General features: G+C 40.1%; 1 protein-coding gene across 1 annotated transcript in view; it reads left to right on the top strand.

The window, feature by feature from the left end:
• The window catches only part of ZBTB7B (zinc finger and BTB domain containing 7B), a 743,831-nt gene extending 719,063 nt beyond the window's left edge, over positions 1-24,768 (top strand). The window contains exon 5 of the mRNA XM_044080077.1: positions 23,390-24,768. Within this exon, the coding sequence (XP_043936012.1) occupies positions 23,390-23,897 (508 nt within the window). The 3' untranslated portion in view covers positions 23,898-24,768. The remainder of the gene's footprint in view (positions 1-23,389) is intronic.
• Positions 24,769-27,589: the final 2,821 nt, after the last annotated feature.

Raw genomic sequence — 27,589 nt, 5'->3', positions numbered from 1 at the left:
TCCTCAGGGGAGTTCCTACCAAAGACATTTTGGAAGCTGCAACTTGGAGTTCAGTGCATACATTCTCTAAGCACTGCAATCTACCTCTCTACTCTAAGTCTAGGGCAGGCTTTGCCTCTGCAGTCTTGCAGGGCCTTCTAGCTGCCCCTTCTTCTTTATGACCACCTCCCTTTCTTTCAGCTTTGGGATTCTACCCTACAATTATGACTGCAACAGTGAAACACGATGAACATAGTACAGTTGTGTACACCTACCATAAATGCAGATGTTCGAGAGTCTTCACTGTTGCAGTCTAGGTTTCCCTCCCTCCTGTCACCTCTTATGTTTACTTTTGTGTAGTTCCTTTTTTCACCATTCTTCTGAGGTGTATTTGCAAAGGTTTTGGGACCTTTTTCATTTTGGGACTCCTGACATCTGGGGCAAGAAAAACTGGAGAAGATGGCGTCGGCTGTCAGCTTTGTACTCCTGGCGCTCTGACGTCAGGGAGAATGGTTGAACAGCCGACGCTGGACCCAGACTTTGGGATTCTGGCCGACCGAGGGCTGCCTGCCGGCAGGGGAGAACCCTACAGTTATGACTGCAACAGTGAAGACACTCGAACATCTACATTTATGGTAGGTGTACACAATTGTACTTTTCTCCATTATCTAGGGATGAAGCCTGTCTGGAGTCTGTGGTTTAACAGAGATTCTTTTGGTCCTCACAGATCATGTTTCAAGTAATTTATGAGGCAACATGGAATATTATCAGGATTAATTGATGGAGTGTTTTTAGCTCTAGAGAGTGCAGTGAGGACCTGTTCTTTAGTGATAGTTGGGGGAGACATGGTAAAGAGTATTTCCTGGGGGAAAGTGTGATAATGGGGGGAGAAATTGGAGCTAAATTTATCGGCCAGCAAATTTGCTATATCCCATGGTTCAGTATAGGAAGTTTCATTTACTATTAGTTCAGCACACTGTTGGGTGTCCTCTTTAAGGTTGTGTACAAATCCGAAAAATGACTTATGGTTATCCTTAATCTGGGAAGCTATTTTTCTCTGAGTTGGCTTTGGTGGACATAATAGTCTACTGAGTTGCTTGCTGAGAGATTTTTTTCTTTTGGGCATAGCCATTCTGATTTTTGGACAGGATTTTCTTTCTTTTTTTGTACAATCTATTTATACTGATTGTTTGTCCTAAGTTTGTTTCAGCCTGGAACTGCTGCTTCTATGCAGTTATTTACATGCTACTACAGGGTTTCCACAAACACGTCCGCATAGGCCACCTTGTTCTGTGAGTTGCGGGGGCTTGGAATTTAGCTATGCCTTCACTTAATACAAGATAGTTAACCTTGGAAAAGTTCTTAACAATTCTCGGGTTTGCTGGGAGTTAAGCCTTTATATTTATTTCAAGGGTTACCACTTTGTGATCTGATCTGCCCAGTGAGGACATTACACAAGGGGGGGGGGGGTGCACATTTCTCTCATATTTGTGAGCACCGGATCCATGATATTAGTCGATAGTAGATGTGCAGGCTAGCTGTTCCATGGATTTGCACTGACAAAATCCAGGAGTCTTTCAGCCTGTGTGTAGTGGTTGTGTATGTACCCAGTTTATGGTGGGATAGTTGAAATCATCCATGAATGTGGTGTTGGGCTGAATTGTGAGTGACTCCAAAACATTCAGGTATGTAATATGGCTGTCTTGGATCGTAGATGGGGACCTATAACTAGCAAGGATATGGTGTTGGTCTTTATGTCCAACTAACCTTAGGTAAAGAATCTCAAGCATGTCATTGTTTGACCAATTTTGAGGTGGGCTTACTTTCTATGTAGATTGATACACTTCCACCTCTTGTCCCTTCTTATGCAGTAGCTGGTCTAAATTTATGGAAGGCATTATAGTCTTGTACTGCCAGTGTGCCTTCTACGGCTTTAAACCATGTCTCCTGAGTAACTGCACTGATGTCAACACTCTCCAGGGTGAGGCGCTTCCAGGGAGTAGAGCTTCTTGTTGAGACCGCTAGCACTGAGCAGAAATACCTTTTGTTTATCTTGTGTAGAATTTACTATGTTGGAAGGTTTATCAGATTGGCATTGCATAAAAAAGGCACTATTGGGGTGAATGTTTTTACCAATATCCAAAAGTCTAGTGAGGACAGGTGCAGACCATCCCTGGCAAAGTATCATGGTCTATTGATCATGTCCTGCCAAGCTGACAAATATTGGACCTCTTTGAATAACGCCAGTAACTTGAGCCAATTGTTAAAATCAATCATCTTCTGTTTATATTGTGGTATCATCCTTGGAGAAGGTAGAATGCTGTTTATTGCTGGATTCATACCTGCCTGGACACATAATCTGAAAGCTGTATCATTCCTGTTGTCATATAGTCCTGGGAGGTACATCTCAGGTCATTAACACCCACATGGACTATGACAGAGTCATACTGGTGGTTCAGTATTATGAGTGCATTTGTGATCTGGCGGATCCTTGCACCTGATAGGCAACTGACCGTGACTGTCTCCTTGCTCAGCCTGATGACTGGAGCATCAGTGTCTCACACAACAGTCTTCAATGACCAATATATTGGGTTGGGTGGTGGTTTTGAGTTTAGAGGTTGAGACATTGTGAGATATAGTTGTATGTGTCCTGGGAAGTGTTGTCTTTATGGAGTGTTTGGAGGTTTCTGAGGGCAACGTATGGAGGTATTTGAGGTTTGGGTACATTGCATTTAAGAGAATCAGCATATGTGAGTTTATTTTTCTTATCCACAGTAGGTGTAGTGTGTGTGTGTGTTTGTGTATGCACATAAGGCTGAGATCATACAATTCACAGTTCACTCATTATTGTGAGAGATGCTACAAGATTGAGTCTCTAAGTAAAATGCAAAAGAAAAAATGCAGTAGAAATGTAACAAATGGGGCTCAGATCCTGCTGCAATTCACAATTCTTTCGCTATTGTGAATGATACTACCAGACTGAGGTTCCCAAACGAAGTAAAATACAAGCAGGAAAAAAGGCAGTAGAAATGTAACAAGTAAAGCTCAGATCCTGCAGCAATTCAGTTATCTCACTATTGTGAGTTATATTGCAAGACTAAAAGGCTCAGATCCTGCAGCAGTTCACAATTCCTTTACTATTGAGTGGTACTGCAAGACTAAGGGTCCCAGACTAAGTAAAATGCAAAAAGAAAAAATGCAGTAGAAGTGTAATAACTGACACTGCGATCCTGCAGCAATTCACAGTTCTATTACTAATGTGAGTTATAGTATAAGACTAATTTCCCAGACCATGTGAAATGCAAGCCATAAATGCAATAACAAATGAGGTCTTTCAAGCGGAGTGATATGTTTAGACAAATGCATGCCAAAAGGGACATTATATTCAACAAGTCTGATAAGAAACAAATAAAGGAGAATTAATTCTTCTTTGGATCTAGACAAGATTCACTTGGAAATTAGATGAGCTAGATAGAAGGCTTTATAAATTACTTTGGAGACATTATTGTGAAAAGATAAGTAATTATCACCAGTAGTGCCTGGATCTCTTACAGCACTATATAATTGGAGGGTCTATATTAAATCAGCGAAAGCTTAAAATAGTGGACTATGATTTATCGACTCTTTAAAAGTGAAAGCTTGAAATCCCGAAGACTGAACAGATTGCTCGGCCATTTTCAGGACTTTGCCATTTCCTCCACTGTGGTGCAATCTCGGAGTTGGTATATTTAAGTAGGGGGGTGGGGGGCACAGCCCCACTACTTTATTTAGTGTTTTGAAGTTTGTTTGCTTTTTTTGTTTGTTTTTTTTGTGGAACAGTGATTTTTTTTTTTCCTTGGGGAAAAAAATCACTGTTCCATGTCTTTGGGATTTCAAGCTTTCGCTTTTAAAGGGCCGATAAATCAGCGTTCGCTGATTTAATATTTATTTATTTCCAGTTTGATGACCGGGGAAGTCCACTGGGCCCAAGGAGCCTGTTTTCAGTGGAGGCCTGGGGAGAAAAGCACCAGACTGTACAAATTGCAGTAAGTATACAAAATACAAGTAGTAATACCGAAGAAAATACAACAGGTGTAAAATAAAAATAGAAGCTTATTTACAAATCAATAGATTCAAGCATATTTACAAATCAGGAGAAAAATTTACAATATTCATCAAGGACAGTTAAATGTAATTTGACATTATAAATTTTGAAGCCATATGGAATAAGTAGCAATTTAGAGTAGGTAGATTATTGGAGTATTATTTGTTGTTAGGTTGAAGAAAGTTAGTATAAGGTAGACAAGATGAAGCTTAGTTATACAGGGCTGGAAGGGATGAGCTATGTTGGAAGAATGCAATTACATTTTCAGGTAGAGGAGAGGTGGGAATGAAGTTGAGTTTTAAAGTTTTCCATGTTCTGCATTGTTCTTAGGGTAGGGGGAAGAGAATTCCATTCTTTGGCTAAAGAGAAAGAGAGGAGTAGTTGGCCTGGTATACGCTTAGGTTTATGAACTGTAATTAAGTTTTGTTGTGTAGATCTAAGAGTTCTATTTGGAATATAGGGGAGAAGCATGTTTGAGAGGGCTGGGCATTTAGTGGGGTTGAAGAGTGGTCTGTGAACTGTGATGAGATGGAAGTAGCGTAGATAGTTAGGGAGTTCTAGCCAGTTTAGAGAGTGAAGGGCAAGACAATGATTGGAGGAGTGTTTGGTGTTAGTGGCAAATTCCGAAATTTTGTTATAATAGTTACCTAGTTTGGAAATAAGGGAAACAGATAGATTGGTTAGTAGGTGAGCGCCGTACATTAAGGAGGGAAGTAGAGGCAAGAGTATGTCTGGTATGGGGTGAGAGGAAGTGGTTGTTCCTGTATAGCATGCCAAGTTTTTGGTGGGTTTTCTTTATGTTTTGAAGAATATGACAGTCAAATTTTAAGTGCTCGTCTTTGATTACATCCAGCAATTTGACATGGGGGACAATTTTGATAGGAGAGTTGTTTTGGCTTAGAATTTGGAAAGAGGTTTTATCAAAAGGGAAGGATTTTGATGGTAGGAAGATTAATATTTTACATTTGGTTGCATTTAGGGAGAGGTGGTTTTGGAGCATTCAGGCCTCGGTGGTCGAGAAGGCAGTCTGAGTATTAGTTAGAAGTTCAGGGAGATTGGTGGCAGAGCAGACTAGAGTTGAGTTGTCAGCATATTGGATAATTTTGGTGTTAGCACTGGACCAAGAATAGATCCTTGAGGTATGCCAGTTGGGGTGAGGAGAAAAGGAGAGATACATTTTCTCCATTTCATAGCCTGAGATCTGTCAGACAAGTAGCTTGAGAACCAGAAGAGAGTATTTTGAGAGAGATTTAGGTTTAAGAGATGGCCCAGAAGATGGGTATGGGAAACAGTATCAAATGCCTTAGAAAGATCTAGAAACACTGTGGATACTATTTCCCTGGAATCTCGAGCACATTTGACTGTGTCTAGGACTGAGAGGAGAGCTGTTATAGTGCTGTGCCCGGGACGGAGTACATGTTGGGTTGGGGTGAGGAGATGGTTTTGAGTTAGGAAATGCCTAAGTTGGAGATGGACACATTTTTCTATGATTTTGGAGATTGGGGAGAGGATTGCTATGGGACGAAAGTTAGAGATGTTTGTGTTTTTACCACCTTTATGGAGAGGTAGAGTATAGGCTTTATGCCAGAGTTTGGGTACGTAAGATTCCTGTATGGATCTATTGATTAGGATGCTAATAGAGAAAGCAAGCACGTCAGTGGCACATTTGAGAAAATGTGAGGGCATATTGTCTGGGGCATTAGAGCAGGGTTTAGTTTAGAGAGCAGCTTTTTTATGTAGTTGGTAGATATTGGTTTAAGGTTGATGATGGGGGAGTGAGGACAGTAGGGTAGGGTGGATGAAGAAGGGGAAGTACACATAGAGGAAGGGCTGTTGTTGGGAAAGGTTTTAGTCAGTTCAGATATGGTATCAGTAAAGAATGCGTTGAATAATGAGACTAATTCTTGATCAGATTTGCTGGGGTCAGGGCAGGGACTGTTTTTGGCACTTGGGTTGAGAAGAGTATTTATAGAGTTCCAGAATTGTTTAGGGTTGTTAGCATGGTTGGACTGAAGTTTGATGTAATGTTTTTTTTACAAGGTTACAGAGCTGAATGTATTGGAGGAGGGTTTTGGGGAGTTTGTTTTTCTGATATAGCTTCCAGGATTTTTCCCTTTGGAGCATTAGTTGCTTGGCAGTTTTAGTTACCCACTGGGGTGGGATTGGTTTTTATTCATTTCATTCTTGGTGGTGCTGCATTATTTAGTGTATTTAGAAAAGTGGAATTAAAGTAATCAATGGTATTGTCTAGACAGAGTGTTTTTAAGGTGTTCCAGTTAATTTGGTTGAGGGTATTTGAGAATTTGATGAGGTTTAAGTTACTGAGGTTACGTGTGTGTTTGTAGTGATGTTTATGCAGGGAGGAAGAGGTTGAGAGGAGGGCAAAGATAGGGAGATGGTCACTGATGGAGTCATGAATGGTGCCAGAGTTAGTGATTTTATTTGGGTGGGAGACTAGGATCCAGTCAAGGGTAGTGCCTGGGGGTTTGGATTTATTGGGTCTGGCAATGGAATGGATTATTTGGGTGCAGTTGAAGAGAGTGAATGATTGGGAGGGTGTAGGACTATTGATGTTGCCCCAATTTATGTTTATGTTGCCTAGTATATATGTTTCATTGTTTATATTGGTTGAGGCCCATGAAAGAATTTCTGCAAGGATTGGAATATTATTCCTTGGTGGGATATAAAGGGAAATGATGCAGAGACTTTTATGGTTATTTATTTTTATTAGGCAAGCTATAAATTCAGCATTAGCAAATTGAGGAATGGGGTTTGGGTAGGGGATTATAGAGAGTAGGTTAGAGTAGATTAGGGTGATACCACCACCTTTTTATTTGTTTGATCACACCTAATGGCTTGGAAACCTGGGGGTAGTATTTCAGAGTCAGAGATATGGGGTTTGAGACATGTCTCAGAGACCGCTATGATGTCTGGTTGGTTATAGTTTAACCAGGCTTGAAATATAGAAGCTTTGTTACACAGACTTTGGGGGTTGAGAGTACAGAGCTGAAGAGTTTTTTGGGTGAGGGTGTGACTGGAGCTAGGCATATTCTTATCTAGAGATGAGTTTGGACCGGGATTAGGGTAGATGTCACCTGCTAGGTGGAGGGTGTTGAGAAGAGATAGCACTATAAACTTAGATTTTCTTTTATAATACAGGGGGAAATGTATTGTAGATTTAGTCATATGTAGCTTAGTTGTGGTAGTCAGAATTTGTAGTTTAAAGTGGTGAAGGAAGTTAGGTTGGATCAGAGGGGGGAGATGGAGTAGAAGTATTTTGTAGTGGGGTGATGTGTTCTGTGACGAGGGGTATAGGGGAGGGGAGAGAAGGGGGAGGGAGATGTGTTGTAGAGTAGGAGGTTGCATGGTATGGGATATTAATATTGGAAAGGTGAGGAGGTATAGAGAGTTTGGAAGAGTCTGGAGGGCATGGAAATGAGTGGGTATTGAAGTACAGGATGAGAGTTAGTGGATTGTAGAGATTTAGGTTTAGCTATGTGGGGGAGGGGAGGAGTATGGGAGTAAGAGAAATAAGTGTTTTGTAAACTGAGTGTGGGTGTGACGGTGAGGGGTTAGGCAAGAGTTGATGCTGGATTGGATAGTAATTTGGGAGGTGTGGTCAAATGGTGAAAATAAATGTAGGAGTAGTGGGGGTGGATGGGATTTGAGGGAAGGGTAGGGGAGCGGAGTGAGCCTGAAGGGCAAATGGAGTGGGAAGACCCAGGTCGCAGTGGACGAAACTCTCAAAAACCAACCAGTACAAGCAACCATATGAGTAAGCAAGCATTAAACTGTTTTTGCTGCCTGGATAGCTGTATGTAGGACAAGGGGAGCTGTTTAGTGCTGATTGAAAGTAGTAAAATGCAGGCCAAATGTGAGTATGGGTCTGGAGGAGAACTGATAGAATGTGTAGGGACAGTACAGCCCAGTACACCTGTTCTTGCTACCAGAGTGCAGTAGAGCAATGGCCGGGATAAAAACCAGGTAATTTACTAACTGTGACACATATAGATACTGTGTTTGAAATTGCTGCAGCAGATAGCAGAACTGAAGCCCGGCAGATGTGATTGGCATTTCCGTGTCTCTAGGGGAGCTAAGCAGGAAGGGAAAAGCCTCTTTAGGTAGGCTTGTTGTGGAAAACAGGAAGGGAAGACAGAGGAAAAAGTCAGTTAGGAGAATTTAAAAGGAAGTCATTTAGGTATGCAGGGAGGAGAGAAAGGCAGAGGCATTTAAAATGCACTATCACAGTAACTGTTCAAAACTCCCCCTAATTGGAGTGGTGTGTCACCTGTATGACTTGTAAAATGTTTTGTTTACTGTAATTAACTGTAATATATATATATATATATATATATATATATATATATATATTTATTTATTTATTTATATTTGTTTATTTAATTTGAGACCAGCAGCTGTTAACACGGTATAACCTGTTTTGTAGAGGTTATGAATTATTTCAAGCTATGAGTTTGCAGTTATCTACAAACTTAGTTAACCATAGGCCTGGAGTCTTGGCCTGAAGGTGTGAAAAATAGATACGAAATAGGACAGGGCCCAACACTGAGCCCTTGTAACGTTTTTTACTTTCAAAAGTGGCATCTGTGAATATAACCACATGGGTTCTGTCAGACAATGAGTTCTCTGTCCATTGAGCAACTAAAGGATTCATATTCAAAATTACAAGTTTGTCAGTAATGCCTGGATGGAGAATAGTGTCAAAGGCCTTGGCCAGGTCCTGATATACCGTATGTGCTGTGCAACCATTATCCACTGCTTTGGTGACTTTGTCAAAAAGAATTAATGAGGTTAAAGAGACAGGACTTTCTTTTGAGAAAGCCAAATTGATGAGAATCAGAGGTAACAGATTCTTAATGACCTGATTAATGAGGTTTGAGATGAAAAAAATAATCTACAAGCAAATACAATGTACTAATAGCTATGGCTTGCTATCATGCAAACCCCATGGTTTTAGAAATGCCTCCAGTGCCACTACTGCCTTACTAACTCTAGTTAGACTCCATTTGTGTAACATTAATGATGGTCTGGTTCATAGGTAGGTACTAGGCTATTGGTCCTTGGGGCCTATACAAGCCTATGCAAAAAAGTACCCTGGCTTTCACCACCCAAGAAAATTATTTTCTTGTGCCCCTGTCATCCCCGGGGTGAATTTCCTATTACCCATCCAATCATCAAGATTTTTCTTGAAGAGTGCTAATGAGGAGCTCTGTTTGACATAGGTAGTCTGTTCCAGAGTATGGAAAGTCTGTGGGTCAGGAATCTATCACTCCAGCATGTTCTGTTTATTGTGGTGACAAGGTTTAGGTCCCTAGAGCATGTAGCTCAGAGGGATTAGGATTTCTTTAAGTGGAGCATGTCCAACAGCTCTGGGTTTGACATAGCTTTGTATGTTAGGCAGAGATCGCCTCTGAGTAGGCGATATGCAACGGAGTAAAGCTGGAGTTTTTTGAGTCGGTCTGCGTAAGGCATCTGTTTGAGGCCAGTAATCCTCTTTGTGAGGTATTTTTGCTGCCTTTCCAGTTGTTGTAGATGTTTTGTGAGGTACATACCAAAAGGGGCATTGTACTCTATAATGGGTCTAATGAGTGATGAGTAGAGGGGAACAATGACCTCTTTTTTTCTGGATGAGAAAGCTTTTGTGATCAGGTGTGCCACGTAGAAGGATTTCCTGACCAGTGTGGCGATGTGATTATCAAAGGAGAGTCTACCGTCCACCTGTGTCCCAGGGTCTCTTATCACACTTTCGGTGTTAAGTAGACTACCGCCTGTGTGGTAGTTCATGGGTACAGAGTTTTTACCAAAGGGGATGACAATGCACTTTTTGGCATTGAGCTTGAGACCATGGCTTTGACACCAGGCATCTGTCTCAGTGAGGCCCTTTTGTAGGATGTCCACATCGTTAGCAGTTTCGATTATCACTCCTAGTTTGCAGTCATCTGCAAATTTAGTTAGACAAAGACCTTCTGTATTAGCCTGTACTTCTGAGAAGTAGATACCAAACAGGAGAGGACCCAGGACTGAACCCTGTGGTACTCCACTTGTCACTGATCTGAAGTCTGATTTGAAGTCTGCTACTTTCACAGTGTGGGTTCTGTCAGTAAGCCAGTTAGCAACCCATCTTGTGACTTAGGGATTTATACCTAATTTAGTGAGTTTATCTATAATTCCAGAGTGGGGGATGGTGCTGAATGCCTTGGCAAGATCTAGATAGGCTGTGTGAACCACCTTACCCTCATCTATGGCTTTGATGACTACTTCAAAGAAGTCTGTCAGGTTTAGGAGACATGATCTGCCTTTTACAAACCCGAACTGTGTGGGGTCCAGAGTTTGTAGATCTCCAATGTCTTTGTTTATGAGTTCCATGATGATATGTTCCATGGCCTTGCAGACTAGACTCATCAGGCTAATGGGGCGGTAGTTCCCAGGGTCTGTTGTGCCCCCCCCCCTTTGTGGAGTGGGATAACCATTGCGGTGCGCCATTCAATGGGCACAAAGCCTGAGGTGAGGCTATGGTTGAACATAGTACTTAGATGGGGTGACAGTTCATTCTGTAGTTCATGTAGAAGGCAGCCTGGGATGTTGTCAGGTCCCATGGATGCTGTGTTCTTGGCTTTGGAGAGTGAGGTTTTTACCTGTGCAGCCGTGATTACAGCAATTTTGCATTCTTCCGGTATAAAGATGGGCCCTTTAGTGGGTGAGAGGGGGTAAAGTTAGCACTGAACCTATCTGCCAGGATGTTGGCAATATCAGTTGGTTCTGTATATTTAGTGTCATTGTGCTGTAACTCAGAGCAGATCTGAGTGTTGCCATTGAGATTCTTGACATAGCTATAGAATGCTTTGTGGTTGTCTTTAGAATCAGTGGCGATTTTGTTTTCATAACTAGCTTTGGAGGATTTTATGAGGGATCTCAGCTTCTTACTGAGGCTGACCAGGGAGTTTCTCCAGTCGTGGGATTGTACTCTTTTTTTGCAACAGTTTCTTTCTTCTGTTGTAGAGTTTGTTTATTGCAGAAGACCACCAGATTGGCTTCTTTTTTTGGGAGGATAGCGTCTTGGTTCTGTTAGGGATAGCACAATCCATGCACTCATGTAAGTGGTTATAAAATACATTTGTGTAGGATTCAGCAGTCGTACTTCTATTGTCCATCTGCATGGGTGTCGTGAAGTTTTCCACTTCTGTCTTAAGAAGTGTGAAGTTGGCTTTGGAGAAATTTTTTACAGTTGTTTTCCAAATGGGGGGTGGGAGCAGGATGTGGATGTCTAGGGTGATTAGCTTGTGGTCGGATCTGACCAAGAGGAGCTGACCTCTAGTGTGGAACACCGGTCACCCATGTTGGTGATGACCAGGTCTAGGGTATTGCTGCCCCTGGTGGGGGTGTGGATAAGTTGATCCAAGGTGTTGGAATTGATGATTTCCAGAAAACGTTGAGCAAAAGAGTTGGTACACGAGTAGTTTTCCCAGTTAATGGTAGGGTAGTTGAAATCACCCATTATTAGAGTGTTAGGTTGTACCTTAATATTTTCCAGTGTATCAAGAAAAGAGGATTGGGAATCCTGGGGCATGGTGGGGGGTCTGTAGCAAGCTACAATCTGGATTGCGGTTTTGCCCAGAGTTAGTTGAACTTGGATAATCTCGGATGCATTATGCTGAGCAACTAGCATGGAGGTGTGGATATCCTTAATGAATATGGACACACCTCCACCTTTAGTGTTTCGGTCCAGGTTTGGTGGCCGAAAGGTGTGGTATGAATTATAGCCTGGTAATGCAGGGGTGCTCTCTGGAGCTTTGAACCAGTGCTGGGTTACTTGTAGACATCACCAGGGTATTCATAACTGGTAACCACAATGTTTTCTTCTAAAACTGAACACACTCAGTTTTGGCTGCAACACTATCAAGTGGTTTCAAAGTTACCTGGAGAATGGAACATTCCAAGTCCATACTAACAATCTCTTATCATTGCTTGACACCCTCAAAACCAGAGTGCCAAAAGGTTCAGTTCTGTGTTTCATTCTGTTTGCAATATTTATTAGTGATCTTACAGATGACCTCTTTTCCCTTGATGTCCTATTGTATACAGATGACATCCTTCTATTACAAGCCAGTAAATACCTTTCAGATCTCCAAAACAAACTACAAAAGTATTTCTGTAAGCTTTGCACCTTGGCTGATTTGTTACCACCTTTTAATTTACCATAAAAAGTATGCTATTTATAACCCCTCAAAAACTTCATCTACCTATTACTATCACCACGGATAACCACATCATCATTCCCCTTGTTTTTGAATACAAATACATAGGACTTGATCTTGAGCCTTCTTGAACTTTTTCAATCATACAGATGAAATAACTAACACAGTACTATCTCCACTTAAAACTCTGTTATAGAATTTCTCATAATTTACTCTCAATTCTTCAGTCCACTCTTCCTGAGCCAAAAATGTTGTTCTCCATAAATTGGAATCTAGTTTTCCTCTGATTACCTTTTACTCAGCACAAAATGTCCAAAGATTTCAGATAAAAGAAAACAAAAATTGCAGATTTGTCCTCCTTGCTGACATTAGATCTCACCAGTCTAACCTTTTACAATGTCTAAATGGTTTGCAGATGCCAAAAGGTCAACATATCTCCTAGGTGCTCATGTTCAAAGGATGCTAAATAGTGGCTGTTGCATATTTTGAGATGTAAACTACCCAGCCAAGACCAGGTTGCCCCCCTCTAAGAAATACCTAGAAGAAACCGCTACTGGAGAATCTGCCTTCTCCCAACTAGGCCCAGCACTATGGAACAGGCTCTCACCTGAATTAAGAGGCATGGAATGTCTCAGTGAGTTCAGAAGGACTTTCTACAAACACATGCACAAAGAAACTGAGTGGAAGTGATTTAGAGACCATGTCAACCTCACTACTTGCTATCAAATTACCTCCAGCAAGATAGTCACTGTGAAATGTTGAATTCTAACAGCATGCTACCTTAAGCATAACAGTCGTTCCCTGCTTATTATCCTAAAAAATGTATGGCTTGTTTTCTGAAATGTTGGAATTCAAAATTAACTTTATATAGATACTGTAAATATTATAAACAACTTTGGTTTTCCATTTAACTCAATCTCTGCAGCATTTCTCTGTACTTAAGACTGTGTAACAAGCATAAGGATCTACAACAAACATATCTTTGTTCCAAAGCCATTAAAAATGCATCTGATTTTGTATTTGTGCTTATGTATTGTATGCTTCTTAATTATTCATATTGTTTGCCTTTGTTTCTATACTTAGCCCACCAATACAGCTACTAAATAATAATTAAATAAATATGCTCCATAACTTATAAATGAGGCTAGTGAGACTAATGGGTTAAGAGTTACAGGGTCTGTTATTGGGCCAGTCTAGAGAGCAGGGGCGGCTCATGCCATCAGACTGCCGGACTGCAGTCCCCTCAGAATGAAAAGGAAAAAAGTTCTTTTTTTTATTTTTACTGTCTCTGTCTTTCATCTCTGTCAGCCGGCTGCTTGCTTTACGCCGACTGATGAGCATGTGCACTGTCGAATTCCAGGTAGCGGCGGTTTTAAAAAAATAAGTTTTTTTTTTTCTCTTTCTACTTGGAGCTGCAGTCCGGAGAGCCAATTAAGGCATCATGGTGATGCCCAGCAGTCTATGCAGTTTGGAACCGCATAGAATTGGAAGAGGTTCATAGACTGCCACGTCCGCAGGCACGTACATGACGTGGATGGGCTAAATGGCTGCTGATTGGTTCTCATTCTCTTCCCGGGCTTTATGTGCTGGGAAAAGAGTGAGAAGCAAACAGTTTTGGTTGTAGACTTGAGCCTTGAGGATTTATTTGACTAAGTGGTGGATTTTTTTATTGCTTGGCGTTGGGGGCCTATTAAGTTTGCTGGCTGAAAGAAGTACTTTCTTTTCTTCTTTCTCTTAGTGGTATGTATATTGTCAGTTAGATGATAGATCACTTAGATGCATGCATGTATATAATTATAAACTGAAATGAGTTGTTATTGTTAATCAAGTACACTGTACAGCAAATAATTTATCTGTGGCGTTTTAGCCAGACTCAAGAAAGCAGGTGCATTTAGCCTCATTCTGTAGCTGTTCATGTAGTGATGTTTTCATTATTTTGAATGATTCGAGTGTTAAGTTATTTATTTATTTTCTTTTTTAATTTCACTGGGGAAGTGATTCAGCGTAGGTCCTAACCTTGAGAAGGCCTTTTCCTCCACTGTAGTTTTAAATTTTGTTCGGGCTAAAAGGAAAAAGTAGTTCTGTTTCTTAAGGAGTAACTTTGTTCCCCAGTAGAAAGATTTTTTTTTTTTAGTGGGGAGAATAACCTGATTGAAGAATTGTAAATATTAATGTCCAGAGGAGAAGAGTGTAATAAACTACTTAGATTGTTTTAGAATATCACAATGGTGTATGTATGTATGAGTCAATAGGAGAAATATTCAGACTTTGTTTTCTTTTATTTGTAATGTATGCTTGTGTCTGTTTGGGTTAAGTTTAGGTATGGTAGTGGCAGTTCGTATTCTAGTTTTGGTAGCTAAATATTTAGCCAATGATGTTTGTGCAATTGGTGATAATAAGTGGGTGATTCTATAACAGAGTTTTAGTGGAGAAGTTATTTTAGTAACAATGTTCTCAGTGTGAAGGAAAATGTTCAAAGAGGGATCTACAGTGAAGTTTGGGTACCTTTGCTGCATGTAATGTGTTGGGACTTTGATTACCTCTGGAGTCCTGGATGGCTAGAGGTGGGCCCGTGGCAAGTATTTGGGATGTTGCTAGAATATGATATTTGTTTTCTAATTACTCAGAAAGAGCTTATTACATACTAGCCTATTTGATATTATTGTGCAAGATGCTTGGAGCTAAGGCTGGAGTCTATGAGGAATTCTGTATGGGTCAGTCAGTAGTAAGTCATCGTTTTGTATGCTGGAAAGTACTTAAGATTCCAAAGCGAAAACTAAACAGGAGCTAGAAAGGTTCAGAATCAATGACTGATGCTGTCCACTTAGAAAGTTGATAGCATGGCATTCTTTTATTGTTGTTAAATGTACATTATTGGGAAGAGTAACACATCTGGAGCTATTTTGTGTATTGCACTGTCTCAATGCCACTTATTTGCCGAGGGAGAAAGAAAACACATGAAGTAAAAATCAAAGACCTATCTAAACAATTTTTTGAGTATTCCTAGTAATATGGTTTAATTCTAGATCCTGCAAATCAGTTCATCCTTTCATAAGGTCACAGGCACAAGTGACTTCTAGTAACTGGTGTACCTTATAACCACATGGCATTGGTTTCAATAACTTATATTTGCTTGGAAACGTTTCCTACCACAACAAAGATGTAGCATTTTCAGTATTATAACTGCATGCTAACAGTCCATTGGTGAGATTATATATTAAATTTGTTTTAACTTTGGTATGTAGTTCTGAGACAAGTGGTTCTTTCATTTTTTTTTAGTAGTAGCATTGGATGATCCCACACAAATGTTCTTTCATTTTTAAGTATTTGTTGGAACTTCAGGTTTCCAGTGCTTCTCATTTATTTGTACATTGCAATGGTTGCTCAAGTTCCAGTGTGTCACTCCTGTCACATTACTGTGTATCTGCGAATATAAACCCCTAGCCAAAGGTACATAGTCAAACTCAGTGTGTACAACTTCTTATCTTTTTCATTATATAATCTGATTTAAAGCCTGTTGCACATGCAGATGCTCTGAATTGGTCAGGATATACTAATTAGTCTATGTATTTTGTGAACCATTGTATATGCATTCTACTGTCATGAGATGCCATTATCTAAATTTCTTCTTTCAGTTTAAGTGTGTCAGATCTGGATATATGTGGCTGTTCCACTAGTTCTATACATCTGTCCCTATTATTATAAACATTACATTTTATTTTTTAGTCTTCTACATCTGATTTTTATTCTTATATTCCTTTTGCTATCTTGCATGCTCTGTTAATCTTGTCTGTTGACTATTTTAGCTAAATTTCCTTTTATACCCTCTCCTGAAATCTGAGAATGGATGTCATCATATTTACTTTCTTCATCATTTAAAACTTTCACTGTGATTGGATCTGATGATGTCAGCAGATATATGTATGTATTCCATAACAACAGATTTACACATATAACTGGTTTTGAGGAGGCATGCACTTCTGCCTGCCTGAGTGCACTGAATTTTATACATTGAGTGATATAAATTAAGTAGTTTATTTTTTTTTTCTGTCTGAATGATTTTATATTTTTTGTGGCTAGGTAATCACACAAAATCTATATGATATAACAGGGAAGGCACATTTTATTTATAACTTGTACATTGTCCCTAGATGCTAAAGTGGTTTTCATTATTAGCTTCAGTGTCATGTTATTCCAGTGGTCCTTCTGTTTCTAGATAGTTATGCACTTCTATTCTACCAGTTCTTATATTATTTCTTCTTCACAGGGAGACATCACTTCATGCATAAGTTTTTCTGCTAAAAATATTGTTTTTACACATTTATAAAATCCAAATATCATACTTTTATCATCTGAAAAAGTTTGCAATTCTTGAACTATGTTTTCAGTTGATCATCATATGAAATATGCATTTTTAAATCTTTCACAAAAACAAGACAGAATGTCCCATGACTGTTTTCCCTGGATTCAAGCTGTATGCCTATTCTAAGGCAAAACAAACAGCAGAGTGATATTTATGCATTTATATATGCATGTATGTATCTATGGTCAGCATTGTACCATATCTCTGCCCATTTCTAGTTGGCCACACCCCTTCATGTTGGCCCCACCCATTCAACTGTCTCCTGCAGCCCCCTTTGATTTGAAGTCACAAGCCGCCACTGCTAGAGAGGTTATTTAAGACAGACAAGATAGACTTGAGCCCATATATTTTCATTAGAGCTCCTATCTACCCCAGCACTTCATCCTTAACTGGTGCTTATTTTGACTTAATCATCTCCAGTTTGGCAAATTCTAGTCAAACAAAAACAGATTACTAGAGATTGCAAGCAGTTGTTAAAAATTAGAGGTCCTCCATTCACTATGGAAGTTATACATTAAGAAAAAATAAAAGTAAAAATGGAGACTGTTTCATTTTAAGTCTTACCTAATGTCCATATGCAGGTGCTGGTCCCATTGTTGGTGGATGACCAAATTACATTTCAGCTGATATCTGTACATCATGCAATGGCCCCACCATCTGCCTACCTGGTATTGCCCACTGATATTGGCCCTTCCATCACTGGTCTAACATATCAGTTCCAGCCAGTATAGGATAGGTGCCTGTCAAACCTACATCTGTGTTTCTTTTTTATAGCCATTCTGCCCTATGGAAGGAATAGTACTCTTGCGGTAGTAATTTGTTAAAATAATTGGAAAGACTGGTAGAGTACTTTTAAAACACTGAGCTAATGCAGCCAGGTCATGTGCTGCAGACATTTTTCTTCTCTACTTCAGTGGCCCCATTTAGGCTAATCAAAGTTCCCCTGCCTGGAGAAGTTATTATTTCCTCCTCTTTGAGATTTTTACTCTTTTATTAATGTCAGTCATTTCTCCATTCCCCTCAACCTGCACCCTGTAATTAAAGATCTCAGACACCAAAACAACAAAATCTACAAGTAAAAGGCTCAGAAATAAATATATAAACAAAATCTGGAGCCCCCACAGAAATATGATCCATTTTTAGAATGTTATACGTACTTTGTTGTTGGGAGGGTGTAAAAGAATAGGCCATAGATACTGGCAGCAGAAAAAGAAGGTAGGAATAAAGAAAAGCAGTACCATGTTTCACACTGTAGGATTACACTTTGGGAAGGAAGATGGCATAGGAGGAAACCTGCACAATGAAATTAACTACTGTAAAATAAGAAGGCCAATATCCTACACTGGTTCTCTGTATAAGAGAAATTGACTTAGATGGAGGGTAGTAATGAAAGCCTGTGTCTCAGTGGAAGGGACCTTAGATGGCCACTTTAAGGAATAAAGAAAAACTGTAAATGCAAACAGCAGGAGTTTAGTAGAATAGGAAGGAAAATATTATGTCTGTATGTAAAAGAGGGGGGTTGGCACAATGGTTAAGGTCTTTACCTTATAAATACAAGGTACAGAGTTTGATTCTGACCTTGGGTTATTGGCTAGGCTTAAAATGGCCCTTCAGAGCAGTTAACTTAGTACTCACTTATGAACCTATATAAGAGGGAAGTGCACGTATTCTTCTCTGTGAAAAGGAGAAGGCTGGAGTTGGTGGCGGGGGTCATAATGAAGATTGGATTGTCTATACTGCCTCTGAGCCAGGAAGAAAGCACTTAGGCTATACCTTGCCTGAAAGCTGACTTGCATGAAGACTGTTACAATCAAGTCACCCAAGAGGATAATTCCTATAACTGCTTCCTAACAGTCTGACTGCGGAGGATAATTCCTATAACTGCTTCCTAACAGTCTGACTGTGGAGGATAATTCCTATAACTGCTTCCTAATAGTCTGACTGTGTGTGTGTGTGTGTGTGTGTGTGTGTGTGTGTGTGTGTGTGTGTGTGTGTGTGTGTGTGTGTGTGTGTGTGTCCATACATGCATGGGAGGAGGGTATCGAAGGGTAGCCCAGCTTGGAGGAGTATCTCAGGGAACCACTGAGAGGTACATTTCATCATTTGTGACCACATTATGGAGCTTGCCAGTTTTCTCTGCATTGGTAGATATAACCATCTGATTACAGCTGTTGCTGATAAAAGCTGTCCTGGTATCAGCAGAATGGCGTACTTTTCCCTTCTTGGCTGTGTAGGTCACCTTGGTTCCCACATCTTGCAAGAAGTGAAATCTGTCCCAGAAAATCAGATGATACTCTGAACAAGCCTCCTGGTCCTAAAACCCGTGGTGAAACACACATTGTGGTCCTTCCTCATCTGCTAAGACAACCAGTCCATCAGTTGGTACCTAAGCAAGAAATAGGTTCATAGATGTATACTGGATTAACGACCACTAGGGCCCTTATAAGCATAGACTTGAAATCCAAATGTTATCCACAAATTTTATTTATATAGGAGGTGATTTATTGAATGTCTGTGTCCATCAGAGACATAAGCACCAGACCAGTGAATTTCCGATTACCCATCCATTTGGTCCAAGTTGCACTTAAATAGGCTTAATGATGAACTCTGCTTCACATGGATGAGGAGCATGTTCCAGAGAATGGGAATTCTCTGAGAAATATATCATCTTTCCAACATGTCCTATTTATGTTGCAAGCAAGATGTAGGTTCTGATGCTGTTTTGCAGATTGGAAAAGGTTAATCAAAAAAGGCTCCAGGGATGCTGATGTACGCCAGGACCTGTCTCTTTACTCTGTATTATACAGACCTCCGAGAGGTGATCTTTGCTTGGTGTACATCAGCGTAGGGCATTCTGATTACTCCTTGTGTTTTTGTAAGGAACCTTTGTGGACACTCCAGTTGCTGCATGTGTCTGGTCAGGTACATACTAAAGGGGGCATTATAGTGCATGAGGGTCTGATGAGGGCTGAATACATTGATACAATTACCTCTCTAGACCTAGATGCCATGCCTTTACTTATAAGGTGAACACAGAAGGATTTTCTTACTACTGTGGACACATGCTGGTCAAATACTTGGTTATTATCTACATGAGTTCCCAAATTCCTGACTAGTGAATCAACTTTTAGGGTTTGTTTTATTGATAACATAGTTCCCCAAGGTGGCCAACTTCCCAAAAGGTACAATAATGCATCTCTTGGTGTTGAGTTTTTAGCCATGGCTTTAGCACCAATTGTTTGTCTGTGTTAGACCTTCCTGAAGTATACTGTCATCTTGGAGGATTCATTGACCACTCCTAGTTTCCAGTCATCTGTGAACTTGCTCAGACAGAGGCTTTTGACATTGGTTTTGACCTCGGAAAAGTAGATACCAAAGAGGAGCAGGCCCAGTGCAGAGCTCTTAGGGACACCACTTGACCTCTTTTTTGAAGTGACCTTATCAATCCTAACCTCTTGGGTTCTCTCTATGAGACAGATAGCTATTCAGCATGTTATAAAGGGGTTTATGCCTAATTCCATAAGTTTGTTGACAATGCCTGAATGGGGTATTGTATTAAATGCTATGCAGGCAGTTTGCTCCTCTTTCCCCTCATTCATGCCTCCATGACCTTTTAAAAAAAAATCCACCAGATTCAGTAAGCACAACCTTCCTTTGACAAAGCATCTAGTGTCTGGAAGCTTCTTATGCCTTATTTTCATGATAATTCTTTCCACAGCTTTGCAAATAAGACTAGTCAGACTAATGAGTCTCTAGTTTCAGGATCTGTTCAAGGTCTTCCTTATGAATGAGGATGACTGTCGCAGTCCTCCACTCTCATGGCATAAATCTTGCTTTAAGACTAGTTAAATAGTGACACTAGGGGTCCTGAGAAGTTGTATTTTAAACTATTCGGGAGGGATTCTGGGATGTTACTGGAAACCATTGAGGCTGTGTTCTTGGCTTTAGCAAGCGCAGCCAGTACATTCTGCCTAGTAATAGTTGGAGGGTTATGTTTAGGGTTTTTCTTGAGGGATGGTTGGAGATGAGACAAGAGTAAAGTTGGAAATGAATTTATCCACTAACAGGTTGGCTATATTGGCAGGCTCGGTGAATATGGTACCATTAACCACCAGTTCAGCACATTGCTTTGTGCTGCCCAAGAAGTTTCTGACATAGCTGAAGAAGCCCTTATATTTATCTTTCCCCTGGAAGGATATCTCAACCAAAAAAATAATGTCTTTGAGCTAATTAACCCTCTTCATTGCTCATTTGTTTGGTGAGAGAGTTTTAATTAGGTTAATAGGTGTTTACTAGGATAATAACCACAAGGGCCTTTTTAAGACTAGCCATGCATCCCAAATCTCTGACAAGTTCTGATACCCTTGATAAGTGTAAGCATGGACCTGGGAGATAAACCATTTACAGGTTACCTGTTTGCATTGGAGACATAGCTGCCAAACCAGGGATGAATTTCTGGTTTCCCATCCAATTGTCGAAGTTGCACTTGAATTGGTTTAGGGAGGAACTCTGCTTCACATGATGGGGAGCCTGTTCTATAGACAGGATAGTCCCTGGGATACATTCCTATCTCTCTAGCAGGTCCTATGTATTTAACAGGCAATGTTTAAGTCTTTAGAATGGGTAATTCTGCTACTGTTTGTTTTGTGGATATGCAGGAGGTCCATCAGAGTGGGGTCTGACAATGCCCTGTATGCCAGCCATAGATCTCCCCTCAAAAGCCTATAGGAGACAGAATACAGGGATAGGGCCTTGAGGCGGTCTTCATAGTACATATTACTTATGCCCTGTATTCTTTTAGCGAGGAACCTCTGTGGAGGTTCCTGTTGTTGGATATTCCTGGCTAGGTACATATCAAATGGCGCATTGTACTCAATGGTAGGTCTGATGAATGCCGAATACAGTGGAATAATGACTTCCTTGGACATGGAATGCCATACCTTTGTTTATAAGTTGTTCAACATAGAATGATTTCCTCACCACTGTAGACAGGTGATGGTCAAAGGCTAGATTACTATCTATGTGTGTCCCTAAGTCCCTGACTGCTGGGTCAAGTCTAAGGGGTGTGTTGTCAATATGATAGTTACCAGGGATGGATGATTTCCCAAAGGATACTGTAATGCATTTCTTCACATTGAGCTTTAGTCCATGGCTCTTACACCAGTTATTTGTCTGTGTCAGGCCCTCCTGGAGAACATTTGTGTCAGTGTGAGATTCAATGACAGCTCCTAATTTGCAATCATCTGCAAATTTAGTCAGCCAGAGACGACTGACATTGGCCTAAACTTCTGAGAAGTAAATACCAAAAAGAAGCAAGGAATGATCCATGAGGGACTCCACTTCTGACTGGCCTCTTTGTAGAGGTGGACTCCCCAAGTCTAACTTCCTGGGTCCTGTCTGTGAGCCAGTTGGCTAGCCACCAGGTGACATACGGGTTTTTACCTAACCTCTTGAGTTTGTCAACAATGCCTGAGTGGGGTATTGTGTCAGATACCTTGGTCAGGTCAAGGTAGGCAGTGTGAATTATTTTGCCCTCATCCATTGCTTTGGTGACCTTCTCAAAGAAGTCCACCAGATTGAGTAGGCATGTGCTGCCCTGACAAAACCAAACTGGGTTGGGTGCAGTGTCTGGAGGTTTACTATATCTCTGTTGATAATCTCCATGATAATTCTTTCCATGGCTTTATATATATAAGACTAGTGAGACTTATGGGTCTGTAGTTTCCAGGGTCTGTAGATGGCCCACTTTTGTACAGAGGGATGACTGTTGCCTTTCTCCATTCATGAGGCATGAAGCCTGTTTAGAGGCTACAGTTAAGTAGTAATTCCAGAGGCCCTGCTAGGTCATGTTTCATGCTATTTAGAAGGCATTTTGGGATATTGTCTAGGCCCATTGATGTAGTGTTCTTGGTCTTAGAGAGAGCATTAAGGACCTGTTCCCCAGTGATTGTAGGGTGCTAGACTGCTACTTATGAGGCTTCCTGTATAAATAGCTCAAGTATATCTCTAAGTAACATGTTTAGAAATATGGTATAAAATATGCATTGTTATTTTTGATTTGTGTAACGGTGTTTGATGGTAGCATAAGAAAAAACTGATAGACTCAGGGGAAATATGACCTTACACAGAAAGTATGTTATGGCCTAGCAAGTATATGTCCCTGAACATGGACTTTTACAGAGGAAAGCATGTGTTTATGACTGGGCGATGAAGAAATCATCCCAACCAAAGATCCATCTTGCAGGGTCCTTTCCTTTCATATGCAAGGTTATAAGTCATTTCTTTAAATGTGCTGTAACAATATTAGTTTGTATGCTATATTTTGCATCATTTTAGCATCTTTTAACAAAAATGCATAGTGACCACAAGGACTAAAGATATTATCTGAAGCAGTATTGGAGACAAATTGAGAATCGTAGTAGAGCAGTCTAGTATTTCAGACTGTATGCTACTAAGCAAAATCCATAGAGCAGCTGCATTCTGAGCTGAAATGTAGTTTTCATTTTCATTTTGATTCCTGAGAAGATATCTTTTCAATATCCTTACAGCAAATTTTGAAAAGAGAGAGAGAGATGGTAGTACAGAGCTGTTATAATGATTGTGTTAAGGGAAAAAGTTAATGTAGACTAGGAACTGAGCACAACAATGAATGCAGAAAAGAATACTGTTAAGGAAGAAAGCATGTCATAGACTGATAGCAGAAGTGATGATGATTACAATTTTTCCTTTTCTGTTCTTTTCTGTCTACAGAAATGACAAGTTGAAAATCCACATGAGGAAGCACACTGGTGAAAGGCCATATTCATGTGAGAACTGTGGAGCTCGCTTTCTTCACAGCTATGACTTGAAGAATCACTTGTACCTGCACACAGGGGATCGTCCATTTGAATGCACCTTATGTCACAAGGCTTTTGCTCGAGAAGATCACCTGCAGAGGCACCAGAAGGGACAGAATTGCTTGGAGGTTCGCACTCGGCGCCGGCGACGAGATGATGGAGTAACTGAGGGTGACTACCGAAGCTCATTCATTGCTGCTGGCCTGTCTGAGAGTAGTATAGAGGACCTCAGGCTTTCTAGCATTCGGAATTGGAACATTCCAAGTGCCAACTGGGACAGGGTAGAAAGTGATGATGCTGCTGCTATGTCAGAGTCTTCAGTAATGATTCCTAGTACACCCAGTGTGCAAGATAGCCCCCAGGATATATTAAAGGAAAGTTCTTTCTCAGGGATTCAAATAAAGGATACATCACATGTTTGAAATTACATGTTTTTCAGCAATGTGTTGGTGAAGGGAAATAAACATATGAGGGCACATAAAACTTTCAGGCAGTACAGGTGAGAATACACTTATACTTCTGTGATCCCCATTTGTCTTTTCTGGCTAGAAGACAGTTTCTTTTGACCTGACAGAGTAATCAGAAAATACATGGATTTCTTAATTTTTTTTCTCCATTTTGTTGCTTTATATCTTCTTCATACTGACCCAAGTGCCCGTATACCTGCAAAAACATCATAAAAAGGAGAAACGTGAAAGCCATAAATACTAAGCTGTGCTATGCAGTTCCTTTTTAACTGTTTTATCTGTAATACTTGATAAAAAGCTAAGTGAATTCTGACAGCTGTTGCCTATTAAGGATCGAAACATGACAGTAAAGTGTCATAAAAATGGTTGAGACAGACAAGCATGCACAGATGTGTAAAATGCAGGTCAGTTTTTCTGTTGGCTCTGTACAACATGGACATTACACAGTGTATACACAGCTTCTTGAACTGTGAATAGCTCCAGTACTACAGGCTGAGTGCACATTTTTCCCATAATTCTTTCAGCAAAAAGGCATGATGGAACTTGGGTCGGCTGAGAAAATGATGAATGTCTCATCTTCTTTCCCAGAAGAAATGACCCATAGCTGCAAAAGGAATATGTAGTCTCTGTAGTACATATTAGAAGGCCATTTGTAGTTACATAAGGTTTCAGTTCTTTGAATGTATCTGTGGTGAATTTGGGGGAGCAACATTTTATTAAAATGTCTCTGCTCACCTGAGGTTAACTGCAGATGTTATACATGGTTTCAGACATTAACTGCCCAGTTAAACTACTTTTTAATCTCTGTTATAAAAGGTTTTGGTTAGGAGAATGTCTGCTCTGGTATTTTTTTAAATTTCCATAATGCAATTTTTGTCTGCTCTTACTATGCAAAATGATATTATTTAAGTGTGCTAATATGAATTAATGTAAAATGCTAAAATTATTTTCATTTAAACACGTGCAGGTAAAGCTCCTCTCCAAGACTGTTAAGTTAAGATTTCTTCAGCACATGGTGGCTTTGTCAGTGAAGTCTTGTAGACATGAACACAGTCATATGGAGCACTAGCATTACTGTGAGATGGTAGGTTAACACAGTATGATTTATAAATGCACACCTATTGCCGAAGAGCTATTTTCATTTCCACTAGTGGTTGTATGATATTTAAAAGCCCAGTCTTGGCAAAGGTGGGATAGAATTTTATGTATTAGTTCTGGCAAGTGCTGTAGTTTTTTTTTTTTTTTTGCTCCTTGCTGGATATAAATGCAACACATGCCATGTGAATGGTTGTTCCAGTAGACTGCATGACAAAATGAGGATAGGGCAGTGTCAACTGCAAACATGCCTGAAACAGGGAACAGTCAACATATCCATATCTACAAACAGCAGAAGTTATGGCAGCATAACATAGGGATGGTGATGGTCCTGATGTACAGTGGGTCTTGGTGAACTGTAGTTTGGCATATCTCATTTTGCACTGTTCTCATACTAAATTACATCATCCATACCTAGCTCCATCATGGCATGGAGAGACAAAGGCCTAATTATGACCCAAATGATCAAGCTCACTTAGTTGCTCAGAAAATGGAGGAGCTGTGTAAGGGCTGGTGAGATTGAGTGGCTAGTGCTGACTCACATGACCTGCTGCAGTGTCAGCATCTATTGAAAAGAGAGAGAGGTGCACAGCATATTGTATGTGCTGCAGATGTGAGCTTGGCTGTGCCAAGTCACATTCAAAGGATTTGGGGGGTTGGTATAATGGTTAAGGTGTTTACCTCACAAAGACAAAGTACAGGGTATGATTCTCAACTTTGGTCACCATCTGGTTAATGGCTAGGCGTGTAATAGTTTTGATTACTTAGTGTTTATCTATGAAGTTATGAATATGATAGCCTTCACGGAGTATGGGCAGGAACATGCAAATCCACAGGGGAAGGCATTACAGGCCTTCATGTCTGTGAGCATGCATGTGAGCCACCAGGGAGGGACTGTTGTGGTAAAAATAAAGAAAATCTTTGCAGCTGCATGGGTGACATCCTCTTGTGACTGGTGGTTGCCCCATAGGGATGAACAAAAAAGACAGCTGATCAATCATGGTAGGGCTGACGGTTGACAGACAGGGTGGAATAAAAATAATTTAAAAAAAAGATATATAGGCCATCGATATTTTCAGTTTATAGAGACATAGCAAGTCCAAGCTGTCAGGACAGGGTTTATTTGCAAAATCGATAGCATGCAATAACATGCTGCATCATTCTAAGATACGTTTTTGTTTTCTTTTTGTGTGATCATGTGTGCATGTAAAGTATTTTTTTCTTTGTGTGTGTGTGTGTGTGTGTGTGTGTGTGTGTGTGTGTGTGTGTGTGTGTGTGTGTGTGTGTGTGTGTGTGTGTGTGTGTGTCTCTCTCTGAGGGACGGCACTGATTTAGGCAAAATCATTCCTAGTTAAAGTGTGAGGCAGTAGCTAATCTCAGGGTCATTCATCTGTATTACTGTAAGAGGCAGACTTTCAGCCAGATGACAACTCACAATTTTCCTGTTTTTTTTTTTATGGTTTCTCCTATTTTCCCACCTTCACCTTTACTTGTTTCTCTTCCAGGACTCTGAAATTACTGTCTTAACAGATTTTATGTAAAGTATTTTAGAGTTCACTATATACTTTTCTTATGGTTAAAGTACATTAATCATATTCCACTAGCACCTGGTTACTAAATTTCAGAAGGCTGTCCATTCAGCTAGCATATCACTGAGAACTGAAAATTTTGGGAGGTGCACATCATTTTGATATGTTTTCTGAGAGTTCACATTTCTTTTTAACTTATTTCTTGTTGAGGAAAAAAAAATCAAATGAAGATGTTCAGCCCACTTTTATGCTTATTTGCAGTGATATAACCATAAGGCCGAGAAAATTTGCCCGTGTTTACCCCTGCATTTGTAATTGTAGACAGTATCCTCCCAAGTATCACCACTGGGACTATCTTCCAAAGCCTAAGAGCAATCCCCAGGATAGGTGAGCCAATAAAATAATGCTGCATGTCCTATCCCCTTTCAGGTGCCTTGCTTGTTCATCAAACTCACATTGCCTGGACTACGGTTAGGGCTCTCTCTCTCTTTCATGCTCTCCCTGTGCCACTTCTGCCTGTCGTGTTTTGGGAATCTGCAATTTCTGAGTCAAAAACTGTGAAAAAATGCTCAAATATCAGTTAAATTCACTCATGGAATACTCTGAGAGTTGAAACTAGTATCAAAACATCTGCAGACAGAAGAATCTCTCTTCCTCAATTCTTTGTTAAAGTTCTGACTCTGCAAAACTGTAAACCAAACAGAAGGAAATTATGGTATAGTAAGCAACAAGGTATTTCGGTGGCTTTCTTCATTGTTTCTGTAGATGCAGAAATGTAAATAGGTTAGGATGTTGGTGATCTGTATATAATGTGAATATACAGTTGGAAGTCGGAGGATAAAATCCTTGAAAATGAATAGGCTGAAAAGTGCTTTACTTGAATGAGGCTGCTACATTAAGGCCTTGCCCTCCCTTTCAGGTACAATAACCCCTGAAATGATTATATTAAAATCAGGGGCAATGATGGTGTTGCTCTCTAAAGAAAAAAAATGCCTTTTGAAAATAGTGTTGATCATGTGCTTT

Source organism: Protopterus annectens, chromosome 8.part0 (assembly GCF_019279795.1).
Source record: "Protopterus annectens isolate FY-2018-M chromosome 8.part0, PAN1.0, whole genome shotgun sequence".
Classification (NCBI taxonomy): Eukaryota; Metazoa; Chordata; order Ceratodontiformes; family Protopteridae; genus Protopterus; species Protopterus annectens.
The sequence above is the reverse complement of the archived record's forward strand: the minus strand, read 5'-3'. Positions and strand labels throughout refer to the sequence as shown.